At 41.1% G+C, this 17972-nt stretch overlaps 2 protein-coding genes across 12 annotated transcripts in view; one reads left to right on the top strand and one right to left on the bottom strand.

Annotated features, from left to right (window-relative positions):
• Nucleotides 1-496: 496 nt before the first annotated feature.
• SFRP4 (secreted frizzled related protein 4) lies at nucleotides 497-12391 on the top strand. The gene is made up of 6 exons (XM_085051437.1): nucleotides 497-1286; nucleotides 1441-1521; nucleotides 1606-1671; nucleotides 4238-4436; nucleotides 7147-7210; nucleotides 9698-12391. Exons 1-6 carry the CDS (start codon nucleotides 845-847, stop codon nucleotides 9884-9886), a joined length of 1041 nt encoding a protein of 346 aa, XP_084907563.1. The 5' UTR covers nucleotides 497-844; the 3' UTR covers nucleotides 9887-12391.
• NME8 (NME/NM23 family member 8) overlaps nucleotides 12391-17972 on the bottom strand; it is a 25200-nt gene continuing 19618 nt past the window's right edge. For all 11 annotated transcript variants that reach the window (XM_085051427.1, XM_085051426.1, XM_085051430.1 and 8 more), the window contains one exon: nucleotides 12391-17516. In XM_085051427.1, coding sequence (XP_084907553.1) covers nucleotides 17294-17516 — 223 coding nt within the window. In that variant the 3' untranslated portion in view covers nucleotides 12391-17293. The remainder of the gene's footprint in view (nucleotides 17517-17972) is intronic.

Raw genomic sequence — 17972 nt, 5'->3', positions numbered from 1 at the left:
CCCCTTCTTCCACTCGTGTGCAGATGCGATTGGTGGGGGACAGAGGCGGGGGAGCGGGCGGTGGGCTCACTGCTCGCAGAGCAGCCCCACACCGGCCCCGCGCTGCCCCGGCCCCGCCGCCCGCTCCCATTGCGGCTCGGCCGCCGCCGCTTCCCCTGTCCCGAGCAATCCGGGCCAGGAGCCACTGCCCGCTCTGTCCGCCCGGCCGCTTCACGCCTTTCCCCGTCCGTGCCGAGCTCATGCAGGGAATTCTGCAACCCCCTGGAGGAGTCGGGAACAGCCGCCGGAGCTCCTTCAAGCCCGTAAAAAGTTTCTTCTCCCTTGAGAAAACGTGGCTTATAAAGTTCAGCCCCACGGGAAGGAGCTGCGGTCCGCACCGTCGTCTTCCCTCTCCCCGCGCCGGAGCGCAGAGCCCCGCGGCAGAACCGTGTGGTTTGGGTTTCCTTCCCCCCCACCCCCCCTTCCACCTGAAGGAATTTATGACACAGATGAAAACTGAAACGGAGCTGGAGCGGCGGCCGAGAGACGCAGTGATGTCGCCGGGGGATTAAACGGGGTGGAGGTGATGTCACCGTGCCTGCACAGCAAAACGCACACATAACACGCACACCCCCCACCCCCCCGGAGGAGCGGGGCTGCCAAGGGAGCGCGATCGGCCCCACGTCACTCGTGCCACTGGTATAAATGCGGTCCCGCGATGTCCATGGCTGTCGGCGCGGCGGCTCCCGCGACTTGACTGCAGCAGGGCACCGGAAAGGCAGCGCCGTTCCGCGCCTTCGGCCGCCGGGACCCGCGGGGCGGCGGCGGGCGGCGGCGGACAGGGAGGAGAAGGAGGAGGAAGAGGATGCTGCGCGCCTTGGTGGCGGTGTCCCTGTGGCTGCGGGTGAGCCCGCGGGCGCAGGGCGCGCCGTGCGAGGCGGTGCGCATCCCCATGTGCCGCTCCATGCCCTGGAACATCACTCGCATGCCCAACCACCTCCACCACAGCACCCAGGAAAACGCCGTCCTCGCTATCGAACAGTACGAGGAGCTGGTGGCCACCGGCTGCAGCCCGGTCCTGCCCTTCTTCCTCTGCGCCATGTACGCCCCCATCTGCACCCTGGAGTTCCTCTACGACCCCATCAAGCCGTGCCGCTCCGTCTGCCAGCGCGCCCGCGACGGCTGCGAGCCCATCATGCGCCGCTACAACCACAGCTGGCCCGAGAGCCTGGCTTGCGACGACCTGCCCGTCTACGACCGCGGCGTCTGCATCTCCCCAGAGGCCATCGTCACCGACGTGCCGGAGGGTGAGAACCCTGGGGGCAGCGGGCGGTGGGAGGAAGGATTCCCTCCACCCCCGCGGGACGCCCTGTGGTGGGACGGGGGGCTGCGGGACCCCCACGCTCCAGTCCTGGAGCCTCTGCCGACAGTTTTCATTTCCTGACGCACCTCTGTTTGCAGATGTGAAGTGGACCGACTTCACACAGGGCTTTATGGTGCCGGACAGACCCCTGGAGCCTGACTGCAGGAACCGCGGCCAGGGTGAGCCTTGGACGACCCCCCATCTCCCCGGAGACAGGGTCCCTCTGACATCCCTCAACCTTTCTCCCTTCTCTTCCTTTGAAGAGCGGTGCAGGTGCAAAAAGACAAAGCCTACGCTGTCAACCTACTTGGCCAAGAACTACAGCTACAGTAAGTGCGTGGGGGAAATGCTTCCCTTTGCCTATCCCACACCCTCCTTGTGTCCTTGCAAGTTAGACAGCTCTGTGTGGGTGCTGAACCCACACCAGGCCCCATCCAGCAAGTGTGGCATGAGAAGTGTGGCTCCAGCACAGCCTTTCCAAGTGAGGGTTTGCCTGGGGATGCCTTGCTGTCCTCTTCCAAATTCCTCTTCCAGCACACGCCATGTGCAGGCAGTAGTAGTAATCGCACAGATGATGGTGTGTTTCTGACAAAAGCGGTGAGTGAAGTGTGGATAATGTGCTCTGGCATCAACAGGTTGCTCTGCAGAAAGGGTGGTTGCTGCTGAAAAGGTCACTCCAGTAAAGGCAATTATGTCTGATGTGATCGTAACCACTTGGCCAGCTCCTGTTTTCATCCAGCAGGTAGAATAAATAGGGATTTGCTACCCAAATAAAACTTGTAAATGTGAAAAAGCTGCAGTGAAGTAAAAAGTTTTTAGAAATTCGTGTATGTTTTTACTTTACTAGCCAGAGTTTCGTCTGCTGCAGAATTGTGAGAGATTAATTGAATTCAGTGACAATTTGCGCCATCCAGCCAAGGAGTTGGCCGATAGTTTTATTTTTTGTTACATGACATATTGGCAATACAAATGAGTATTCACCCCTCTTCCCCCTTGGTTTCCCCCTGCCCCAGTTTTCTGATGGTGTGAGTCAGGAAGAACTCTAGTTGAGACTAGATAAATACCAGACTAAACACCTCTAATGCCAATAGAAACCCCCTACTAACTCTGAATTTAATGTGCAGTATTGTTGCATTTTACACTTTATAAGCATTTTCTCAGGTGGTGGGTTTTTTTCAAGTAATTTATCCAGTTCTTCTGCAGTAGGTCCATTATATGATTCAATTCCTATTTGTTTGATATCAAATGAAAGTAAATTTGTTGTTATTTAATTCTTTGTTAGCATGTTTGGTAGGAATAATCAAGCTGAACATCTAGCTTAGGTAATTGTACAATTTTTTGTTCATTACAGCATTTTGGTGCATTTATATGACATACTCTTTTTATATAATTCCTTGATCTGTCTCAGTACAATATAGTGATATGTGTAGATGGCACAATGAGCTTCCACAGTTGTCTGAAGTATGTGAAAAAGTAGTGATGCAAAATTACTATTCCAAAATGAAGTACAGGTCATAGTCATGTAAATTCTGACTCCAGTGATTTCAGTAGGAGTGTTCCTTGAGTAGAGTGTATGCTGGGGTTTAAAATTTAATTCCATTTAATTTGTGAAATCAAGATATTGTTTTTCAGCTGCAAATTTTCATTCAGAACCTTCTGAGATAGATAAACCTGTATGGAAAATAAATTGAGGGACTAGATTAAACAAGTTGAAAATAATTTTTGCCTGAAATTCTTTAGAATAAGACATACAGCCAAACTGTGCTTTTAGCTACCAGAACCAATCAGACTTGAAAATTAATTGTGAGTCTCCAAAACTGAAATTTCTCCTGTGTTTTGTGTCTGTTATACATATCCTGATAAAGGTACCACATAAACCTCAGACCACATTAAAAGTGCTGGTCTCTTCTACATGTGAAGTTTATTCCAAATGTTGTGAGGTTCATTTGAAGGCTTTGGACCCAGTGGCTAGCAGAGGCAGCATTGATGCAGGCTGATCACTGTGGTCTGTACACTTCTCATGCATCTTTCATTGAAGGATTTTTGGACAGTAGAACCCTTTCTAATTAGACATTTCCTAGAGACAAAATCCTTTATGTGAAAATCATATTTATTGGATTTGGTATTTCTCACAAGAGAGAAGGGATGAAATGCTGCAGTGGTAGGTTTATAGGTACAAAGCTACCAAGGATCATTTCAGAGCAATCTACAGAGTTTCACCTTCTTGAGTCCATGCAGACATGCAGTTTTTCTCAATGAAAGGTAAAAATACAAATGATTGTGTGTTCAGAGTCTGAAAAACCTGTTTCAGTGTCTGGCTTATATAAGGAGAATCCAAAGGCAAAAGATGAAAAAAAGTACAGCTCAAGTAATTCATGGCAATGCTAAGCCTCTTAGTTTTTTGACTCAATCCTTCCCTTCTTTGTTATGTGTGAAAGAAGACTATAGTTCGTGGTTACAATCTACAGGAAATGGTTTTATTATTGGAAAGTCTATTGAATTGATGACAACTGTCTGTGAGGTAAATTATTCACTACTTAATCAGAAATAGCCAGATGTGGCTGGAGAATGGGTCAGATTTATTCAAAGGGTTGTTAAAGTCTGAGTTGAAGGAGCTGTTTGTGTGTGTGATTCCAGGCAAGATTGGTTGGCCTGACCTGGCAAAGATTTAAGCACATGTTTAATTTCACAGTTGTCAACAGTCCTGCTGAAAACCCAATCGAGATCAGGCCTCTGTTATTCTAAGCCACTGTTCATGCCCACACATGCAGAAGCAGTTCTAGTTTCACAACCAAAACAACAGCTTCCAATTTAATATGTTTTGTTTAATTTTGAGATGTGTTTAAATTTCTAAGAGTGTTTATTGTTCTCACTCCTTTATTTTTCTATTTGCAGTTATTCATGCTAAAGTAAAAAGCATAGAAAGAGGGAACTGCAACGAGGTAACAACTGTGGTTGAAGTCAAAGACATACTCAAGTCTTCAACGCCAATTCCTCTGTCCCAAGTGCCCCTTCTTACCAATTCCTCCTGCCAGTGCCCACCTCTTCAACCAAAGCAGGATGTTCTCATCATGTGCTATGAGTGGCGCTCAAGGTGAGCCATGGAGATGTGGTGCAGAAAAGTGTTAGTGCTGGCTGTGATTGATGGGAAGGAAACTAGCAAAGCTGCCTTCCTCATCACAGGCATGTTTTGCTGATAGTTTTTCTTAGGATAACTCATACATACACTGCACGTTTCAATTACCTTCGCAGCTGACTTTCTCCACTTCATCAGCCTCAGCTCTGTGCCACAATGTGGTGTTTACAAAAACTGGCTCACGCAAAGAGCATAAAATATCTGGTGGCATTAGTGCCGACAGTATGTTGCTTAAGGCATCATACAGCATGGGAGTGTTTTTCCAGGACCGCTTTCCATGGGGATGAGGCGCTTCATGTGTCACAAGCCCAATGGTGGCTGTAGATGAAGGTTTGTGTTGGCAGCACCAGGTGGACCATTGGTCTGCCTCACCAAGGGAGAGGGCAGGAGATGATACACATCTTCTGTTGGCAGAGCTGCTGGAGTCAGAGCCAGGCCTTCTTCACTGGCCTATCCATACTTTGGGTCAGTGCCATCAGCAAGATGTTTCTGATCCCACAGCTGTACTGGGACCAGCTAAAGCTGCAGCCGTTGGAGCTCCAGCTCCCGGATGGCAGATGAAAAGTAAATACTCTCAGAGCAGCTTGCCAGTCCTGCTGTATGATTAAAAGAAAAAACAAAACAAAACTAACTTTAACAGACCTTTCATCTGGCAGTCAGCCTAGCCCCAGGCATGGAAGGAAATCCAGCATGCTGGTCTGGAGGGGAAGGAGCGATGAATCACAGCTCCCTTTTCTCCCTGGTTCTTTGAGGCAGAAGGGGACATCCCAGCCCCATTAGCACCCCAAGAGCACCAGTAGCAGCAGATGCCAGCAGGAGAGGTTGTGGTTTTTTAGGTACTGTGTAGGCCTGTGTGTTGCGGGTTGAAGGCAAGGCTGGCTGTAAAATGTGCAAGCTGGTTTTGCATATGGTGATGTTACTGTTAATTGGTCATGTGCACTTGTAAGGACCACAGAACATCTACATGCAGGATGTGATGTGCCATACCCATATTTTTAATGTGCTTCATGTTGATATTTTAAAAGCATTTTATAGGTGTTTCTAAAAGTTGCCGTCTGATACCTTACTGCTTTAACTTTTTTTTGGTGAGCTAGCAAGCATGGTATTTTATTATTGCCCAGCACTTTGTCCCTCCAGGTCTGGAAGTATTTCACAAATACTTGTGTAAGTCATTTCAGGGATACAAACTCTGACTCATGTAGAAGGACCATGACCAAGACTGCGATGGAGGAGCTCTGGGCTGCACAGCTTTGTTGGAGAGGATCCTCTGGAGGCTGCTAGGAAAGGGAGATTTCAAAAGTCAAAGATCACAATCTGCATCTCCACTATTATGGAAAAACACGCGATTCACTAAATATCTTGTGATGGTTTTTAAAGGTCATTGAGGTTTTTAATTTCATATAGTGTACTAAAATGGATTTGAAAAAGAAACATAAACTATTATATGTGCTTCCTGTTGAACTCAGTGGCAGGCAAACAGAAGGTTTTGAGTTACAGCAGTTTTTTAAATGACAGAGGCAAAATGGGTGGAAGCTGTATCTCCTCTGCAGTCAATGGCAAAATACCTATTGCCTGTTGTTAGGGTTAGAGCCTCACTGGATAATTTTACCTGAACTGAAGCTGTGCCAGGTGCACACCATGTTGTGGTTTCATTCATGGCAACATGGCCTTAGTGTCAATCCTGTATGTTAGTTCTCTAATCTGTCCTCGGAAAGAAATGTGCAACATATTGGTCCTGATTCTCCAGTGTTTGCACTCACATTACGCCTCTTCTGTTTGGTCATAGTGGATGCACAGTGGCTGATGACTACGGGAGGCAGCATTTTGTGCTGTGTTTGAGCTGCTAATAGCAGCAGCACTGTTCATGGAAAATGGAGCTCGGGCCTGCTACACTGATTAGCCTTCACCAGACAGAGCAGTGCTGTGTGATGTTGTGTGCATTTACAATGATGTTTTGATGTTTCCAGCCAACACTGGTGTCTAAGTGAAAACCCCCAGAATTTTAGTGAAATTTAATTAGGGCCTATTAAGGCCTGGTGTATCAACCAAATGAATCAAGAAATCCAAAAGTTCTCTCTTGATAGGGATGTTGAAGATGTGACGTCAGACTGCTTTAGAAAAAACTGTTTTAGGAGCTATTTAAGGCATACACATTTAATAGTCACAGTTTTGTTTTGTGCATTTCATAACAGCTAGACTCAATGTTTTCATGCAGGAGCTAGCCAGATTTCATTGGTAGGCAAGTATCATTAGCCATACATCTTCCAAGTTCACCCTAAAGCACTCATTAAGGAGTTAGATGTAGGAAACACATAATGCCATCCTCATGTATTTATAGGTAGAAATGGATACAATTGTAAGTGATCAGATATTATATTACTATTTTATTATATTACTATTACTAATAAGCTGAGCTGTATTACACATGGCGCATGTGAAACAGCTGCTTTTTATTTTTAATTCAGAAGTAAAATACATCAGTTTAATCTACTCTTCACACGAACACACAGAGAAACATATGGTATATCATCATACCATACATAAAAACTGTCAGTACCAGTACCTGTGTGTGTATTTCAGCCCCAATCTGTGTTAAATCATCTGGAATGGCATCTTAGGAATTTAAATCAGAAATATCTATAACTTGTGTGTATTTCTTAATTTTCAGGTTGATGCTTCTTGATGGATGCCTAGTTGAAAAATGGAAAGACCAACTAAACAGAAGATTTAAGGTAAACACAACTAAAGAAAAGAATGCTGATATTCTCGATAAAAAGTTAAACACATTTGTTTTACTTCAATGTTGATAAACTTTGATGACTTTCAGATATCTGTGACTCCTCTGGGTATAATTATTTTCACTTGAACATTTTCAGACCTCATAATTACACAAGTATAAGTGAAAATTTGAAACTTTTAATCTTGTGTTTTAGGGTCTCTAAAATTCTACTTTTATTTTATTTTACCTGGTGAGATGATCTTCATGCGAACTCTGGTTTCTTACAATAATGTCTCTAGGAACTTTTTTCTTATCACTGCTCCTACAACTAGTGATGATATGAAAGTGAAGGTGATATGCAGAAGAGTATATAGCCCACATTAGATAAGAAAGAAAGTTAAATTCCACTTCACTGGATTAAGAGTTTTTGCTGCATTAAAGATTGCAGGCTGGAGACACACACTTCTCACCACGTATTCCCTATTAAGTACTGGGAATTGTCTCTCTGGATTCACTCGAAGTACTGGGCATTGTCTCTCTGGATTCAAGAAAGACTGAAAGGAAAAATCTGTAGTATAGAGACGTGGGTGGCAGATGTGGGGCACAGCATGGCTCTTGATATCATTCTCTACTTGTAAACGCTTCTGTTTAATGGAAAGAAAGGGTGGATTGAGAAAAGGGTCCATTTCTTCCTTCTGCTTTTAGAGATGGAAGAAAGTTATTTCTGGTATTCAGAAAAATGTTCAGAGCATTAAGGTCGTACATGTATGTTTAAGGACGTACATATATGTTTAATTATGAGTTGATTGGCAATTGATAGAGAGGAGGAAAAGAGCTGTAGGAATCCACAAGCAGAAGCTTTTAGATTACAGACCAACTTCTTTCAGGAAGTTGCATTCAATGCTTTTCTCATACCCTTTTCACTTACTCATGTGAAATGTACATGTGGAAAAGAAAACGTGCTTTAAATCTTTAAAAAGTAAGTACATAGCAATGGCAGAGGATACCACATGGGATTTAGAAGAATATTGACATATGACTCGGACTCTTGAAATCCATTAGTTGTCAACTTAATGGCCTGTCAGTGGCTCACAGTGTGTTTTAGTTACATCCTCACAGTTTTGTCATTTTTAATTGTGTCTTAAAATGTGTTTGGGCATTAGTTTCCAGATTGTCAAATAGATGCATGACTGCCAAACAAAATACCCTTCAAAGCATTTGTCATTTCCTCTCATATTAACAGTTTCATAAACTAAATCCTCATTTAAATGTTTGAGTGGGACACAACAAATGTCTGCTGATAGTTTTTGTTTTATAAAGATGCAGAAAATGACCCTGACTACACAAGGCCAGGATGGAGCCAGGTATCACAGTGGCTTTGTTTGAACGCCCATCATTCATCTCTGAAGACTTGCCTCCAAATTTTGTCTTGAGTTACCACTTAAAATTAATGTTTTGAGCTGTCTGTCAACCACAGAAGAAAGTTGTTAACATAACCACAACGTGGCTGGTCTTTTCTCTAGCCAGGACAAAGTGTGAGTTGCAACAAGATCAGTGCAGAGGTACTAAATAGGGAAACTGGAGAGCAGTTCTCTTGCACTAATCACTGGGTAAATTCTCTGCGTTTAGGAGTTTCAGAAGAAAAAGATAATAGAGGGGAGAGGTGAGACCATTTCCAGGTTCTATTACCTACCTTGCTTTCCTTAAAATAGGTATTTCTGTTCCTAGAGGTGAAAGACTGCAGTCTCTGCTGCTGTGTTATGGATCCCTCCATGTTTTGGAGACATAACCACTTAAACTCATTGTAAAAATCTGTTTTGTAACTACTGCCCTATTGAGTTTGAAAATCTGACAGCTATTATGTTTGGTGGGCTCGTTGATCTGATGGCTTTTCAAAATTTCTCAGGGATGCTGCTGAATAAGGCTGCAGATGTGTTATTCAAACCATGCTGTTGCAACTTTCCACACTGTACTTTCAGTGGTCACCTCCATTTGCCTGTCCATAACATAAACTGGTTCATGCCCAGTCCTCTCCACCCCAGGGAAAAGCAGGAAGTAAATACCAGCTTCCCTTGTAGCTATGTACTTAGATATTGTGAAAGGATAGTTTGATTCCTGCAGACTTTTCTGAGGAAAAGTCAGCATGTTTAGTAAGACAGCAAAGAAGGGCCTTGCAAAGGACTTCCATGTGCTGATCCTGGCTTTTTGATGGCATGGTGCCAGCTCCCCTGGATTTCTGAAAAGGCAGTCATGTACAGCGTGCACGCGAGATGCGACTGTCATTTCCATCCACTGTTGTGGAAATTCCCTCCACCCAAGAACATGTGGCAGGTTCTCCCTGCAAATAGCCATAACATGCTGACATCCAATTGCCTTGCATTATAGAGCACAAAACTGTTAAAGGCAGCACTAGCACCAGTGGTTTAGGATAGCTTTGATATAGTTATTTATGATTATGTCCTTCCCTAACTCATCCTCTCTGTCTTCTGCATTTCTACAGAGGTGGGAACAGAGACTGCAAGAACAAAAGCGGCGAACGGCCCGCAGTAAGAACCAGAATTCAGGACGCAGTGGTCAGAGTGGAGCCCTGAAACCGCCAAGCAAGAGCACCAACCCGCTGATCAGTGGCCCCAAAAAGGCCATTAAAATAAGAAATGGCCAGAAAGAAATCAGCCCTAAAAAAGTATGAGTGTGAAATTCTCAAAAGGATGGACTTCCTCTGCACGACAAGGGTCACAATCTGGCTTGGACAGCATCTTTTATTAATCTGGAACTCATTGACTTAAAAAATCATGTCAATTTCTACATAGACCTTTTTGCTGCACTTTACTGTTAAAAGGTTTGCTTATCTTTTCAAGTCACTGCAAGCCGTAGAGCATAGGTTTGCACTAATATGAGGTAGGCATAGTCCAGCTGACTGAGCTTTTCACTGGGCTCTGATTTCCCATCTAGGTAGAACTAGCCTTGGCTGCCAGAGGTTTTGACTCCTTGCACCAGTTGCCTGCTCTGCTTCCCTGCCAGATGTTGGAGAGCTTCATGGAGTCTCTCCCTCTCCTCAGTTGGTGTAGTAGTCGGTGAGTTAGTCTGTGAATTAGCTGAGAGCTCACCAGAAATGGCAGCTGAGGAGCAGCAGCAGGATGGTAACCTCTGGCAGGTATGTCAGGCAGCAACTACTGAAGCTGCTGGAGCTGAACCTGTCTGCTATTTGGAATCACAGACCTTGTTTAGAGTGTTCAAAAGCATAGTTTACCATTAAGCATCTGGGTATGCATTATGTGATTATTTTTATGTGTGTGCGGAAAATATGCTTACAGTGATAGTATTTGATCTTGTGGGTATTTGTGTAGTAAAAATGCATTCAAAACAGACATTTAATTTTTTTATTGTACTTCAGGCTGGCTTCTGTTGTTCTAATTTCAAATATATTTAAGCATCTAATTAAAAAATCAGTATTTTTGAAAAGGCAGATTAAAGTGAACTGATCTGAAGAACACATTTGCTGTAACATAGCTTTGTCATGAAGACTGGAATAGAAGCTTTATTCTAAAGATAACTGACAGCTACTGTACAGTATTAAGGAGAAGATAGGGCTTCAAGTGGCTCAGTAATCATTTGGATAACTTTTTATCATTTGACACCATATTTCTAGCCTTTCTCTGAGACCAAATAAATAAATAAGTAAATAAATCAGCCTTGTCCCTATTAATGAGCTTCTCAAAGCAACTGGCTATCTGCATTTTTGCTTATCAGAAAGTAACATTTACCCTGCAAAGGATGACAGGAAAAGCAGGTGCTTTTATTTACGTTGTAAGTTTACTGACAACATTTTCTGTGTGAGGTATTAGAACAGCAAAGGGGATGTAAATTGAATTGACATAACTCCAAGATGGCATTTATGCTGTACCTTCCAATGTGTACTTGGATGAGGGAGCTTAGGTAACACATTCAGGTTTCAATTTCATGTAACACATGGGAAGATCACCAACATTAAGATCAGAAGAGCTCATGATAGATGCCTGAAAGACCTTAAAGATTTCCTGCAGGAAGACTAAGGACTAGACTGGTCAATTCTGGTAAAATGAAGATTTTTATAATAGAGAGAGTCTACATCAGGAAAAAAAAAAGAGTTCTGTGTACGTTGACATATGGAATTACAATTGGTCATGGCGGTTCGTCGATCCATGACAAGAATTCCAATGAAATTTGCGTGTATAAAATTCAAGGCAGAATATGTGGGAGTGAGTTTGGTAGCAGCACTTAAATACTTGGTAATATGCAAACGCAAATTGGAGACATAAATACCAAATTAAAATGTTTAAAACAAACCGACAGAGGTGTGACAAAAAATGAAATAATAGCATATAGGATAGTTCAGCAGGGGAAAAACAACTTAAATGGCTCGTTGAGCTTTGAGCAGTTTGTTAAAATATACAAAGGTCAGCATTTGAGTGTAGCCCTGCTGGTGATTCTGGGCAGGTGCAGTACTTAATTGACATGGAACACCTGCAGAATTAGAACTGAAGTTCATTCCAGGTGCTAGGAATGCTGAGCATATATAGCATCCATTGCCTTTAGTGGGAATTATGTGTACTTGACATGTCTGAAAAAACAGACTACAAACTTAGAGGGGCTTAAATACAGCCTAGAGGTGGAATCTTAATCTTGTTCAGTGAAATGGAAAAACTGCAATGAAAATCAAAGGAGACAGAATTTCACTTGCAGGTGACTAATTTAGGTGAGTTTGAACATGCTGACTTAGGTAAGCATGATTTAAAAGTTCAGTATGATTGGAAAACTTCTAAAATAGTTTTTTTATGTACAGTGTAGCAGGAATTCTCAAGCTTTGATTACCTATTGATCCCAATTTAAAGTAACCCAATAAACATACATACGGTTACCCAATAAAGAACGAACGGCAGTCTTATCAATGTGATGTTGAAGTAACAAATACTGAAGTCAGGATATATCACTTAAACAAGTTTTACTGTTAGCATTGTCAGGTGTGGTGTTTGTTAAATGAAACTCTTGGAACAGCTACCTAGACTCCCCAACAACATTACATGTTGTTTTACAATTGATGAAATCAAACTATATTTTTTTTTTTTGTCAGAGGAAAATATGTGCAAATTGTTTTCTCGAGAGAATTGTCACCATTGCTTCTTCAAGTTGCAGCCGTTAGATTAACCATTCCAGTATACTATGCACTGAGCCAGGTGTTTCCAAACTCCTTGAGATTTTTATTTTTGCTTGATGCTGACTAACTTTCAATCTGATATGGTAAAAATATGGAAGAAGGAAAGGCAATGCAACAAAGAGCTGGGGATTTCATAATACAAAGAACAGACTTGCAAGGGAAGAGTTAGTAAGGTAGTGTGTTTTTCCATACACATTTTTTCCTCTATTTTAAGAAGCCATGGGTCAACCCAAATCAGCACTAATGCAAGTCATTCCAGTTTGCAAATGCAATTATTAACTCCCTGTGACATCAAATGCCAGCTGAATCTAGACCCAGGACATCCACATCCTCCAGTCAACTTTCCATCCCTTCCCTTGCAAAGGCGTGAAATGGGTGTTGGAGCAGTGAGGGCTTTTTGAGCAGGCAAATTCCTCCCCATAAGGCCCACTCACCACTTCTGCTCCCTGGCAAAAGGTCAGACTCACCTCTTCCTGTGCACATCCATGGTTGGGTGAAGCCGTTGCTGTGCTAGTGCACTCCAGCACTGAAGTCATAAAACCTCGATTTAGCAGAGGGGCAAATACTTTGCTGATGGATGAACCTAATTACTGTAACTACTTAAAAATTAAAAATTAACAGGCCAAATCCTTGAAGTGTTTCTCAGTGTTGCAGCTGCCTTCTTACTGAGGGGCCTGGCATTTTTTTAATATAAAATAAAAATTGCCTGGAACACCAAACAAATGCTTCTAGTGAGTTTCTTACTACCTCCCACACACATGTGCCTGGTTTAGTTAGAAGTGTCATTCAGTATTTTCACTGAATGTTCTAACCTCAGTCCAAAAGAATGAAACCTGAAAAAATATTTACTCTAATTGTGAATGATTGGCACCATTTTAGAAGTTTCACTGTAAATGCAAATCAGAACTCTTTTATGAAACACATTTTAAAAAAACCCATATCCCCTCCAAGAAAACCTGAATGACCTGGTCACCTAAATTCAATGTTGCAACTTTGGTCCAGTCAGTGCATAAAATTGAGAAATACTTCCTAAGCAAATAAAAAGAAGATTTTTCTGTCCAAAATACTCAAACAGCTCTTAAATTCTTTAATCCAGAATTGTAACCTAGATTCCAAATGAATGAAACCTGAAAAAATATTTACTCCAATTATGCACAACCGACACATGCTTTTTGGTTGTGCTTAACAGTTGAATGTAAATGCACATCTGAAAACATTTCCTCAACCAGATTTTTCTGGTAAACCACATCAGCTACAAGTAATTTTGTAAATAAATATAATCTATCAATATGGGTCAACAAACATTCAAAATTATGTTTCCATTTCTAAATATCCCTCTGCCCCCCATAACTTACACGTAACGAATTTCCATAGAAGTGCATTACTTCTGATTAGACCTAGCCAAGGCTTTCTGGAAAAATTGCACTCAATTTCAACTGCTGACACTATATTTCATGTAACATTTCTGAAATTAAACAACAGCCTTATTGGAATGTAAAACAGGGTTTCAAACTTGCTTGCTGGATATGCAGTAAATTTGAGGGTTTCCAGGTAATCTATTAATATTAGATTGGTTCCCATTGCTGCCAAAAGGCTTCTGGATAAACCACTATGGAAATGAGCGTAAAGGAAGGGAGGGAACACTCCTTTTCTCTAGATTGAGACCCTAAGATCAAGCCCCAAAAGGACTTTAAATATGTTAGGCAGTCTATATCCAAATAGAAGGTTAATGGGTGCATCAGAGTGACCAAGAGATGTCTCAAACAGAACGACACCCTAAGTATTTAATTCCTTGTGGTTACAGTGTAATGAAAGCTTTAGAGTTTGTAGATACTCAACATCAGTATGCATCTCTGAGCAAAGTAATCAGAGTACTGATCCTTTTCTCACAAAGAACTGTGGATAAAGTGAAGAGATACTTGCAAGGTCTGACTTGCCAGTGTAGCTCATTCAGCAGTCAAAGCAAAGCAAAAACAGTGCAGTGGTACCCAGCCACAAGCTGATTGACTCCATCTTCTTGGCAGGGAAAAAAGCTTTTTCTCTGCATGTCTTATTTTTTTATGCAGTAATTCAGTACAAAACTCACTACAATTGGACATACTTATTCTTCTAAAACATTATTTTGAGATTTATAACCCTCTTGTTTATCATTCTTAACTGAAACAGATCTTTAATATAGTCTTTAGCATCAGATTATGATTTCATTAAAGTTCCTAAACAAGGAAATATGTGGTCTGTGGTACAAATAAACATGCCCTGTGGTTCCATTTCTCTCCTGCTGGGACAAAAATCAGAAGAATAATTATGTTATCTTTTGTTAGTGTTGGAAGAATTTTAATCAAATCTTTGCACCACCTAATTCTATGATGAACTACAAGATATTTTCTAAATAAACAGTCGGGAAAGCCACATTCTCTTTTGAACTGGCATTTAGATACAAGATAAATGGACAGAGTCAGACTTTCTGTAAGTTTTGTATACAGCAGAGTTGTGTAAAGTTAATTGCAGGAAGATTTTAATCTGTGAGACTCCATGGAGTTTATGTTGGAACAGAGCCCTCCTGACTCTATAAATCAAATTATTGTGGATCCCACCACAAATGTTCAAATTCTTAAAAATTACATCCATATCTATGTCACAGTAATATAATTTTCAAAGAAGAGTAGATGGCAGTATAAATAATATGTGCAATACCTACGGGATGATTTAAACTTTTAAAGAGACAAAGAAATCTCTTAAAATATTGACAGTATTTTGACTGCCATTCTTTTGAATGCATATTTTGATGATTCTGCAAAAGTCTGTTTCTCAAAGATAGAAAAGCTTTGCAAATCTGAATGTCTTCATCATCTGACTGAAGCAGTTAAAGATGTTTTAAGATGTATCAGTTAAACTTCTCCTTTCCAAAGCTGCTAAAAGACTTTAAGATCAAGAACATATTTAGGAGAAGAAAGTGAGCATTAATAAATGAAATGCTCCCACATTTCAGTTTGGGTTTGAATACTTAGGCAACATGAAGAAAAACTGTCATGGATCTATGTATAATATTTGAATGGAATCTACCAGATTGTTTTAACCAAGCACAAAGCAGGGATTGTAATTTACTCACATGAATATGTGAAACCAAATAAACAAAATCCATCAACATCCAATGGTTAAACCAAACTGAAAAAAATGTTATATTGATTAAGAATGATGTGATGCAGTATGAAGGATAATGGTTAAGCAAGAGCAGTAAGTCAGTATGCAGAGTTTTACCACGCTTTAAATAGGCAGAGGTGGAACTAGAGTACCTCCACAACAAACTGAAATTTCTCAGACCAGAGTAATAAATGATTGGCTGTGTTCACAACCTGTGTCTGATACCTATCAACTATTTGATTTTGAACTTCCACAAGACACATTATGGACTCATTTTAATATGACATAAAAGCATTTTGCTGTTTCCAACATTTCTGCTCCTGTGAAAAAATAAACCCACCCAAACTTTCCCCATTGTATTTGCCCCACTGGTTCAGAAGCCATTAACTCCAGCAAAGATCTGAGGAAATGAGCTGAATTGATATATGTGAAATTGCTCTACTCAAGCAATTTACTATTTTCTGAGGCTGCTTCTTGGTTTAAAGTACAGTGTGCCAGGACCCAAAAGATCCAGAGTACTGAAATAATGCCAGGAAGAACAGTTTTAATGGATTTTTGAAGCTAAAAAGAAGCCAAAGAACATACAAACCTGAAATATGTTTCTCAAAACTCACCTCACTGAGGTGGCATATCAATTCTGCACTAATTACCACCTCCTACAGGCTAGCTAACCTCGAGCTGAGTTTATGGCACTAAAGCAGTTGTAGGTGAAAATAGGCCACCAGGAGAATGTTCAGTCCAACTTCTGCTGGAGGAATGTCTATAATAACAAATGCCCCATCACAACAGAAATATTTGTCAGGAAGCTCTTTATAGCACCTAGTTGTATTAAATACAATAGCAACAACAAAGAAAGTATGAGAAGGACTTTATTCTTTCTGGACTTAACACTTATAATCAACAATGTAAGTAAATTGCTTTAAGTGAATGCCATTCTTTAGAATCTCAACCTTCAAGAGACCCAGACAGCAAAAGTGAGAATATATCAGCTACAGAATAATATTTGTGTGCTTCATGAAGGCCAGCCAAGTTAGACTGGACAGGATCCGAACTCGCTAGTTTGGCAAGGAGGTACATGTCAAGAATAGCTCTTGTGTAAGAGCTGGCTTCATATTTTAGTTGCTTTGATATATTTGAATTAAGTAAATGGACTGGAAAGGACCTTTGAGTTTATTATCCTACCTGTGACAGTAATAATTAGAAGATATTTAGGAAAAGGATAAATAAACAATGCATGTTTTTTCAGGGCTATGAGGGAACCAGTAGGCCTTAATAGCCCAGAGCAGTCTCACCAGGGGTCCACACATATAAAGTTGGCCAGTGGGCCCAGGAGCCCCATTTGGCTCACGTTTGGAACTGCAGGACTCAATCCACATCACAGTGGATGTGTCATCACTACTGTTTCAATCATGTTCCTTGACCCTTGTCCTTCCTTGTTCTTTTTAAGGTAGCTAGACACAAAACACTTTAGAATCCTGGAACAGTTGGAAAGGCATAAATCTGTTAAAATGATGAAAGAAAAAAAAATCTACTAAGCATACATAAAGAAATCATTACCAATGTCAAACTACTGGCAGGCATTACTTGTTACAGAGAGATGTTTTGCAATATAGAAGAGCTGATAACAAAAACTGCCCAACTGAAATTGGATGGACTATGAAGGAAAATAAATGTGTTTATATATTCTTAGATATAGTTGTTGGGTAGACAAACACATCTAATCACATGTATATCAAATTTCAGAGATTGCATCCTAATTGTTTAGTCTGCATCAAGCTCTCCAAATGCGAACTGGATGCTTTGCAGTGCGTGTTCTCTATTAGATGATCCATGAACAGCATTAGACAAAATATCATGTGCAAACTGAGCCCGAATTGAGTCAGGACAGGACTTCTTTGCCTCTTCTGGATCAGTTGGACCCATTAGTTCCCTCCACTCTTCCACAGCATTTTCCTTTGATAAGACCATTACCACTGATGGACCCCTGTAAAATCAGTATAAGGAAGCTCTTAGATTAGTCTGAGATTTCTGAATTGCATACTTAGCTTTGGTGTCAGAGGTACCATGAAGGGTTATAATGAGCATTGAACTATCTTAATTTTATTAAGCTGCTTAAATATTAAAATTTGTTTCTGAGTGGTTTTTTAAAAGGCAATATAACCATATTTGAAAGCCTAAGAGATTATGATGATCAGATATTTGGATTTGGATTTCTTGTCCAGAAAATATTATCACCCAATAATTTCTGAAGCAAGACAATACATACTGTTTTTATCAGCTATAATAACAATATTATGAAGAAGATATTTGTCCTGCATGAAGAGTAAAAGGATTCATTGGAAAGCAGTTCCTTTTTAGAGAAAATAAAATCCAAAATAATACTACCCATAAGTTTGAAAAGAACTGTAAATCTCCCTTTTAAAGGAAGAGCAAACTTTAG

The sequence above is a fragment of the Lichenostomus cassidix genome, chromosome 2 (assembly GCF_008360975.1).
Source record: "Lichenostomus cassidix isolate B80296 chromosome 2, HeHo_3.0, whole genome shotgun sequence".
Classification (NCBI taxonomy): domain Eukaryota; kingdom Metazoa; phylum Chordata; class Aves; order Passeriformes; family Meliphagidae; genus Lichenostomus; species Lichenostomus cassidix.
The sequence above is the reverse complement of the archived record's forward strand: the minus strand, read 5'-3'. Positions and strand labels throughout refer to the sequence as shown.